The sequence below is a fragment of the Molossus molossus genome, unplaced genomic scaffold (assembly GCF_014108415.1).
Source record: "Molossus molossus isolate mMolMol1 unplaced genomic scaffold, mMolMol1.p scaffold_m16_p_8, whole genome shotgun sequence".
Lineage (NCBI taxonomy): Eukaryota > Metazoa > Chordata > Mammalia > Chiroptera > Molossidae > Molossus > Molossus molossus.
In genome coordinates this window covers 54,864,472-54,874,921 of record NW_023425402.1, presented here as the reverse complement: position 1 = coordinate 54,874,921, position 10,450 = coordinate 54,864,472, and the positions used below count along the sequence as shown (strand labels likewise).

Below are 10,450 nucleotides of genomic sequence, written 5' to 3'. Positions count from 1 at the left end.
TAAATCTTTAAATATTATCTTTGGCATATTTCTTACTTTCTACTTTTAAACTTTGTTTCTCCTTAGTAACAATAAAAAGAAAAAGAAGCAAGTCGCCCTGGCCGGTGTGGTTCAGTTGGTAGGAAGGTGCATTGTTTATACACCAAAAGGTGGCAGGTTCGATTTCTGATTTGGGCACATGCCGAGGTTTCCAGTTGAATCCCCGAGGGGAGGTCTCTCTCTCTCCCCCCCCCCTTCCTCTCTCTAAAATCAATTAAAAAACCCCTATGTTAAAATTTAATTAATTAAAAGCCAATCCTTAGTTTCTTTCCAAACCGTTTTCAATGTTAAGGCAGGGCACGTCTGCGTCCGCGATTACGCCTTGTGGCACTACCTAGTTCGCTCGGCGCCAGGCTGGAGGGCGCTCAAGAGCCCCCCGCGTTGCCCGTGGCGTGCGCAGGAGGAGGAGCGGGAGGAGGAGCAGGGGGAGGAGCAGGAGGAGGAAGTGGTCAGTAGCCGGCGAGCGGAGCCAGCGATGCCGCAGCTGAGGTTGCTGCTCGGGAGTGCGCGCCGCGCGATCTTCGGGTCCGCGGACACTGCGCTCTGGGGTGAGCTCGGCGGTCCGGGGGGAGTGGAAGAGCGCCTAACCTCGGACCCCAGGGAAGGGAGGGGGGATGGGTGGGGGCGCTTGCTTCATTAGATCTAGTTAAAAGTCAGACCTATTCTCGGTACCTGGGGGTGTAGCGCCCTACAGGGCTTGTCCTGCAGATCCCGAGTTACTGGGGTCTGGGACTGCTCAGGGGGACGACGGGAGAGGAGTCAACATTGCTCCGGGGAGCTTGCGTGCGAATGCATTTATAAAGGTTATGGTGCTTGATTGAGAAATAAAGGTCAATTCGAGACCCAGGGAAGCGAGCCAGAAGGCCAGTTCCTGCCTGGGAGAGACCTAATGACGAGTCCAGCCTTTCGAGTTGCACTTGTGACTCACTAGAGAGCAGCGCTCATAGCTTGATAAAACATTCACCATATTAGAGCTATAAAAGTACCACCCCTGATTTTACAGATCGTGAAAGAGAAGATCGAGATCATAGGTAGTTAGGGGAGGTGTTAGGTCTAGAACTCAGAGCAAGCCTATGGTCCCTTTGCTTCATGCTGCCTCTCCTTTAGCAACAACTGTTATTTGTGGACACAGGTGCAGGGGCCTGGCCTACCACTGTCTCACCCCCTCAGGCATTCCATGTTAACTGGTGTACATTCTCCAAAGTTTAAAATGTGCTTTCTTCTATGTAAATTATTTGTTGTTTGGTTTGACCTTTGTTCAACAATCACTTACTGAGCACTTCATCAGCCAGGCCTCCTGCTGAGCATATAGCCTCCGCAGTCCTTTTTACCGGTTTGCAGGGAGAAAGACACAAGTAAACAGTCACCACACACACAGCCAAGGCTAGTGAGACTGCAGTGGAAAGAACAACTCACTCCACCTGAGTTGGAGAAAGTTAGAGAAAAGATGCCTTTTCATTTAAAAAATTCTAGAAATACATGATTATATTTTGATTATATTAAAACAAACAATAAAGCACAGTGTTAGTCTCCTTTATACAACCTCCTCATCCCACTCTCATCCTCAGGGTATGGTTTTTTACCAATCCTTCTAAACACTCTTCTATGAGTATACATAAATAAATGTACACATAAAATACTACATATAAAATATATGTTATATAATAGAAATCTATATTATCTCTCTCTCTCTCTCTCTCTCTCTCTCCAGTGCATATTTTTCTGTAATTTTTATTCTCACTTAGGTATTCAGAAGCTTTCCATGACAACACATATAACTCTTTTAATCACTGCATATATTCCATAGTATGGATTACCACAGTTGAACATTTTGGTTTCCAATTTTTTGCTACTATCAAAAGATCTTCAATAATTATCATTGTACTTACCTCTTTGTGTACATGTACAAGTATTTTACTAGAATAGATACATTTTATTAGAATAGACACCTAGAAGTGTAATTGTTGGATCAGAGTTGTGATAACAAGTAGCATTTAACTGGGTCTTAAAAAAGAGTTAAAGTGTATCAAGTGGAGATGAGGGAGAAAGGTATTCCCTTCAGAAGAAACAGTATGTATAAATCATGAAGGAAACATTAGAGTAGACATTTATTGATTGTACTATGTAGATTGTTTAAACTTCACAGCAACTCTAAAAGGTTAAGTAATATTATTCCCATTTTACAAATAATAAACTAAGTCTCAGAGAGTTTCAGTAATCTGTCCAGGGTTTAAAGCTAGTTTATCTGACTCTAAGAATCCCTGCTCTTACTACTATAAAAATGTAGGTAGGGTGCATGTTTGTATACTATATTTTTCTGTGCTACAACTCATGTTTGTTTAACATGTTTGCTATATTTCAAGGAAATATATCTGGTAAATAGTAATATCTGGGTTATAGCAATCTTTGATGTGATGTTTTCACTATTCATCACTTTTTTGGCAAAGAAGAATGTTTTAAAGTCATAGATTTATAGGAATTATACTTGGACGGCCTCTTGAAAATAGTATAAGTCATTTATTTTATAGATCAGGAACTTAGGCTCAAGAAAAACAAAACTTTACATTGAGAATCATCAGCTCAAATAGGCGAGTGGCACAAAACCACATACACACTATGCTCTTCGCTCAGGCACTGCTTCACAGGCTTCTGTGTTATCTGTTCTTTATAAATGAATGAGGAGAAAGTACCGAGTTTTTCTCTCAGTTTTCCAAGCTAGGGTTTCTTGGCATATGAACTTCCAGAGTCATCCCATGAGGTACTGATTTCACCCCATAGCCGGTAAGTCCACAAGTAATACCTACAGTACCAGAATTACCTATGACACATGGAGGAAGGTCAGGTGCCATCCTACCCTTCACAACCATCTAAATTCAGAGATGACCAAGGTTGGAAAAACAAAAACAATGAGCTGGGAAAGCAGTGGCGGTGACTGGTCTCTCCTGTGATGATCAGGTCATCAGATCAATACACTCACCCTATCTCTGCCTCCATTGACCTATGTCTATTTCATAGTGGACATCTGGGTGATGATCCTGGTTGTTAGGACAGGGCTGATACCTCAGAGGTAGGATTTTATTTTTTACTTTTTTTTCTTTTTAATCCTCACCTGAGGATATTACCCCCCCCCCCCCATTTATCTTCAGCTAGAGTGGGAGGGAGAGAGACAGAGAGAAACATTGATGTGTCTCTCTCACCATCAACTGGTTGCCTCCTGGGTGACCCTGACCAAGGTTGGGGACTGAACTGCAATGGAGGGACATGCTCTTGACAGGAATTAAACCTACGACTCCTTGGTCTGGGGGCGGATGCTCTAACTGTTGAATCAACTGGCCAGGGCTATTTTTTGCTTTTTTAAAATAGTGACAATTCCCTTATTTAAAAATTTTTTATTCAATTTCTTTAAACTGAAAAAACAAAAGTTTACTTATTTCTCCCCCCCCCCAACCCTCCCCACTCCCAACTTCTGCCCTGTGCCCATGGTTGGCAATCACCAATCTGTTCTCTGTATCTGTGAGCTTGTTTTCTTAGTACACATTTTTTAAATTCCCCCTAAACATCATACAGAATTTGAATTTTTCTGTCTGACTTATTTCACTTAGGGTAATGTCCTCGAGGTCCATCCATGTTGTCACAAATGGCAAGATTTCATTTCTTTTTATGGCTGGGTAATATTCCATTCTATATATGTACAAAATTTCTTTATCCAATTACCTATTGATAGGCACTTGGGTTGTTTCCCTGTCTTGGTTATTGCAAATGCTGCACTAAATATCCAGGTGACGATAACTTTGACATATTGTCTTTGTTTTCTTTGGATAAATACCCAGAAGTGAAATTGCTGGATACAGCAGATGAAACAATCACCTCTCCCAGCTTGAAGGAGTGGCCTTGTCATTCAACCCTGCCTTAGCTCTTGGTTGTCTCTCCTTTGTGCTTGTCCAAGCAACTTATTACATCTTTTTTTCTTTTCTTTTTTATCCTTACTTAAGGACTTTTTTCCCACTTTTGTTCAGATAGAGTGAGAGGGGGAGAGAGAGAGAAACATCTGTGTGAAAGGGACACATCGAGTGGCTGCCTCCTGCATGACCCCAACCAGGGCTGGGGATGAATCGCAACTGAGGTATGTGCCCTTGGCCAGAATTGAACCCGCAACTCATTGGTCTGTGGGCCGACACTCTAACCACTGAGTTAAACTGGCCAGGGTGCTTATTACATCTTTATTAGCTCCCAGTAGTTAAGGATATGTCAAGACCTGTCAGTGCCCCAAAGGGGTGGATCTCAGGCTGACTGGATGCCAGATATATACAGTCCTGTGGGACTGAATGTGTAAGCTCCACTGGCCACCAGAACCAAAATCAGGACTTGTATACTTTTTGTTGTTATTAATCCTCACTGGAGGATATTTTCCCATTGATTTTTAGAGAGTGGAGGGGAGAGAGAGACATCTACGTGAGAGAGACTTAACTGTTGGTTGTCTCCCGCATGACCCAATCTACTAGGGCTGGGGATTGAACCTGCAACACATGTACCTGCCCTTGACTGGGAATCAAACTGTGAACCTTCAATCCTTGGGCCAACACTCCAACCGCTGAGCAAAACCGGCCAGGACAGGACTTGTATACTTTTGATGTAACTGGAGGGTAGGGTAATTGGTCAGAGGGGGAATGGGAGGAGTATACGGTTTGATAAATTATGCTGGTAAGGTGGGTTGAAGGGCTTGGACTGTGTCCTTGTATTAAGGAGTTTGGACTATAATGTGGGCTGTCCTATAATGTAGGCTGTAGGGAATACCCAGGTAAGATTAGATTTACCAGTATGGAAACAGCAAAATTGGAGTTTATTCAAAGGTTAGGCTCAAAATGGCAAAAATCAAGGATAGTGTATATTGCTCTTGAAATCCCTCAAGAGAACCACACATGATCTCCGAGTAAACCCCAAACAACCAGTTTTTCTTCAGTTTCTTTGGTTGAACACAAGATGAAGCGGAGGATTTACAAGTAGAGGCCATGTTGTACAAAACAAACAAACAAACAAAAACCACCATGGCTTTAAATAAAGAATTAATTTGGAATGGAGGCTCATACCAAGAGAGGCCTGGAGAAGCTGAGACTCATTCAGGGAACGCTTGCTTCAGGCTTTTGCTCAGCATGGTTTGCTGATTACAGGCTATGTTCTTTCCATTACCCTCACCCAAGCAGTATAGCTGAGTTAGAGAAAGTTAAATGTCAGTTTCACAAGAAAAATATAACTATCTTGTCTTTAGTTATACAGGTTACATGCTGTGGTTATTTTCCCCAATGGTTAAGTGCCACAATTTTGAGTTTAACATAATTGTTTAAATTGCCATACTTTTCTAGTTTCTAACAATGAGGAATAGTTAACAAGTGTGAATTCACCCTGCTGGCCCTTTATATTCTGGGAATCTGCAAAACAGCTAGTTAAAAGAAAAAAGTTTGATTCCAGGTGTTTTAAGATCCAATCTTAATTAAAATGAACCAACTTTTTAATATCTGAAGAGGATGGGGAAACCTGTATTTTTATTTTTTAAACTTATTTATCATGGTAAAATATACCATAAAATTGACTATTTTGACCATTTTTGAGTGTACAACTCAGTGGCATTATTTATATTCACAATGTTGTGCAACCATCACCACTATCTATTTCCAAAAATTTTCATCACCCCAAACAAAAAATTTGTACCCATTAAGCAGTAACTCCCCATCCCTCCTCCCTCCAACTTCCAGTAATATCTAACCTATTTTCTGTTAGATGAATTTACCTGCTCTAAATTTGTCATATAAGTGGAATCATAAAATATTTTCCCATTTGTGTCTGGCTTATTTCACTCTGCATGTTTTCAATGTTGTCATTTCATGTTGTATGTGTCAGAACTTCATTCCTTTTTATAGCTAAATAATATTCCATTGTATGTATATACCACATTTTGTTTATCCAGTCATCTACTGATGAACACTTGGGTGGTTTCCACCTTTTGGCTATTGTGAATAATGCTGCTATGAGCATTGTTGTATACGTATCTATTTGAGTCCCTGTTTTAAATTCTTTTGGGTACATATGCTGATACTAATAATATTTTGGTCAATGATGAACTGCATATATGCATATATGTTAAATTCCTATCGCTTTGTGATGTTGTAGCCCCTGACTTCAAAGGGTTTCTCAAGGAGGCTTCGAAAATTAACAGTGCTTTGGTTGAGATGGCAAATGATTTTAACCTGGGTGTCAATGAGGATGACATTGAGAAACTCCTAGAAGTGGTTCTGGAGGAATTGACTAAGGAGTTGTTGGAAATGGAACAAGAACACATAGCTGAAGAAGAGGCGAGAGAAGAAGCCAAAGGAAAAGAAAAAGGAGAACCATCTCCAAGAAAATTCACAGTGAAGGATTTTGCAGAAGCATTTACAAACTTCAACAAGCTCCTTAAAGAGTTTGAAAACATGGACCGCCCCCCCACAACATCAATAGGTTTTCATTAATAGAATGTTCATGGTGCATTATCTGCTTTACAAGCAAATCTATGATGAAAAAATAAACAAACCAAGCACACCACTATGGATGTATTTCTGAAAAAGTGACACCTCCTCAAGAAGAACCTCAGGCAGGTCCTTCAGGAGGTGCTCCAGAAGAAAGCGTTGTTTTCATGGGAGATGACAGCTCCAGCATGTTATTGACTCTGAAGACCTTGCAGTGGGAGGAGATGTGGAGGTGGAAGGCAGTGATGTTGATGATCCTGACCTTGTGTAGGTCTAGGCTAATGTGTGCTTGTCTTAGTTTTTAACAAGTTTAAAAAGTAAAAAAATAAACAATTATTTATTTATTTATTTTATCCTCACCCGAGGACATTTTTGCATTTATCTTCAGATTGAATGAAAGGGAGAGAGAGGGAGGAGGAGAAAGAAACATCGTAGAAACATCGTAGATACATCGCCAACCGGGGTGGGGACAAGCTACAACCGAGGTACATGCCCTTAGCGGAAACTGAACCTGGGTCTCTCTGGTCCATGGGTCGACGCTGTGACCGCTGAGCCACACGGGCCGGACAAACTTTTGAACTTTTAAAGTTCAAAAGTCCTGGCCCGTGTGGCTCAGTGGTTGAGTGTCGACCCATACACCAAGAGGTCACCAGTTCAATTCCCGGTCTGGACACATGCCTTTTGTGGGCCCAATCCCCAGTGAGGGGCATGCAGGAGGCGGCCATTCGGTGTTCTCTCTCATCGATGTTTCTCTCTCTCCCCCTAAAATCAATAAAGAAAAAAAATTATTAAAAAAAAAACTTCAAAAGTTTATAAAGTAAAAAGGTTACAGCAAGCTAATATTCATTATTGAAGAAAATATTTTAAGTAAAGTCAGGGTGGCCTCAATGTAGTGTTTATAAAGTTTACAGTAGTGTGCAGTAACGTCCCAGGCTTCACATTCACTCCCCACTCGCTCGCTCGCCCAGAGCAACATGCAGCCATGCAAGCGCCTCTCATGGTAAGTGCCCTCCAGCTGTACCATTTTTTCTTTACACCATACTTTTACTGTGCTTTTTCTATGCTTAGATACACAAATAGTCACCACTGCATTATAGTTGCCAACAACATTCAGTACAGTAACATGCTGTTCAGGTTTGTAGCCTAGGAGCAATAGGCTACACCATATAGCCTAGAGGTAGTAGGCTAAATCATGTAGGTTTGTGTAAATGTAATTTATCACATTCTCACAAGGACAAGCTCACCTCATGATGTATTTCTTAGAACATATCCCGTCGCTAAGTGACACAGAACTGTATCATTTCCCCATAAATTTGCAATATCACTGTCCTCAGATACTGAATTATTCACAAATGGTATACTGTGGGTCTGTTTTTGGATTTATACCTTTGAAACTTCCTATGTCAGTTTTACACTAAACAATTTCACATATTTTAATGTTTTAAAGATTTGAAGTGTTATTTTCCTTTCTTACAGTAGTCGTTTTGTTGTGAAACCTGAACATTAACTTTTTTTGCTTTTAATTAAAATGTGTTTTCTTTCACTTTTTAAAATGTAATTTTGGAACTATAGATATGGCGCAAAAGTAAAATGGAGTTTCCTTATTCTTATCCAACCTCCCCTAAGGTAAATATCTTATCTGGTACAATTATTGAAACCAGGAAATATTGATATAATACTATTAACATAGACCTAATTTAAATTCAAGAATCATGGATGCCTTTTATAGTCCCAGTTCCAATCCAGGATCCTATATTGTATTAAGTTGTTATGGCTCCTTTGTCTGCTTCAATCTGTGACAGTTCCCCAGTCCTTGTTTTTCATGATTATGACACTTTTAAGAGTACTGGTTTTTTGTAAATTGGTTTGAGATATTCTTTAGATTAGATTCAGGGTATGCATTTTTGGCAAGAATACTAAGGAAGTGAGGTACTCTTCTTGGTGTATAATGTTGGGGTACACATGTTGCCAAAATGTCTTATTACTAGTGATCTTTGAATAGTTGGTTAGTGGTACCTTTCAGGTATCTCCCTCACCATAACTTTCATCCACTAACTCTACCATCTATCAGTGGTTCTTGCTACAATTGTTACTGGGTGTTTGCCTAGTGATGACTTTGTTTCCATCATTCCTTCCACATTTATCAATTGAAACAATCCCTTCTCCCCCTTTTTTCAATTATTTATTAAATTATATCCTTAATTAAGTATGGGCCTGTGGATTTATTTTGTTTTATGGGTTATTTACCCATTACCATATAATGTTACCAATTATTTAACAGAGATACAAACAGTACCATTAAGTACTTACAAGTGCCTTCAAATGTAAGGTCCCCACATCTAACGTATGGCTTATCTTCACTTGTAAGAGGAAATGAAATTAAAATTTCCTTAATTTTGTAACTTAGATCAGGGTTAAGATTTACATATTATTTGCACAATTCAGTTGCCAAAAGCTTTGTGTGTATTTACAAGCACACACACACCCTCCCCCCATTAAAGGGCTTAGAGAGAGTAGAATATGGAGCTGGCACAAGGTCAGCCACTGAGCAAGCAGGGCATCCTCCTGCTCAGTCAGGCTATGTGTAAAATATATACATCGAATACAGTTTAGTAAAGTCAAATGATCAACTACAGTTAGGTGAAACCAGGGGGGAAATTCCTTTAACCTTTTTGCATATATTAATAGTGATACCATGTTGAAGATACCTACTTTATTCTTCCCAGGTTTGAACTCAATAAAAGGAAACTGTCACAATTTTTGTACTGCTGTTTTTAAAGATGTCACTTACAAGGAACTAAAAAACCTCTTGAATTCCAAAAAAATTATGTTAATTGATGTTAGAGAGACATGGGAAATTCTTGCGGATGGAAAAATCCCCGGGTCTGTCAATATACCATGTAAGTGGCATGTATCTTAAACTGATTCATTACAAAAAATATTCAGCCAATTTACTGTAGATAACATTTAACTGATTCTTAACATTTTCTTTCAGTGGGTGAGGTAGGTGAAGCTCTACAGATGAACCCAGAAGACTTCAAAGAGAAGTATAATGGAGTAAAGCCATCCAAATCTGACAGTCTCGTGTTTTCTTGTTCAGCTGGAGTGAGAAGCAAGAAGGCTCTGGACACAGCAATGTCTCTGGGCTTTAACAGGTACATCCATGAAGGAGTAAAATGGATTGAAAATGTATATTGTAATGTTTCATATGCATTACATTTTTATTGGTCTACTGAATTTCTTACACTGTTTGTTAGTAATGGCAGTACAGCAAGAGTAAGAGACTGTCTTTTCATAGTATTCAAAGTAACACAATCTTTTATTTTTTTAATATTTTTATTGATTTTTTAGAGGGAGAGAGAAACATCAATGTGAGAAACATCAATTGGCTGCCTCCTACACACCCCACACTGGGGATCAAGCCCACAACCTGGGCATGTGCCCTGCCCGGGAATTGAACCAGGACCTCTCAGTCCATGGGACAAAGCTCAATCCACTGAGCCACACCAGCCAGGCAACACAATCTTTTAAACAGGTTTCAAGTCTAAATAGTATGGTGAGGAGCCACTGCATCTTTAAATCTCTAAAGTTCTTATCTCTGAAATTTCTATTAACCTTGTGTTATGCAGCAGCAGAAAATGTTTACACTACTACTTGATGTGTGTTTTCAGTGCTCAAAACTATGCTGGAGGATGGAAGGAATGGGCAACCTACGAACATTCTGAGAAGAAATAAGGAAACTGAATTTTGGAATACAAACTGGCTCTTTCCTTGTGTACATGCAGCCTAGTATAGTGGAATAAGCAAAAGAAGAATAAAAATCTAGCTCTGGCACCACTACCAAATAGGAAGCGGATTTTTGTATAAGTTTATTATTTTTTAAATCTTTTTCTCAATTGTAAATTAAAATA

The 10,450-nt window shown here is 39.7% G+C and overlaps 1 protein-coding gene across 1 annotated transcript; it reads left to right on the top strand.

Annotated features, from left to right (window-relative positions):
- Window positions 1-509: 509 nt before the first annotated feature.
- TSTD3 (thiosulfate sulfurtransferase like domain containing 3) lies at window positions 510-10,450 on the top strand. The gene is made up of 4 exons (XM_036248549.1): window positions 510-587; window positions 9,266-9,439; window positions 9,535-9,694; window positions 10,211-10,450. Exons 1-4 carry the CDS (start codon window positions 515-517, stop codon window positions 10,272-10,274), a joined length of 471 nt encoding a protein of 156 aa, XP_036104442.1. The 5' UTR covers window positions 510-514; the 3' UTR covers window positions 10,275-10,450.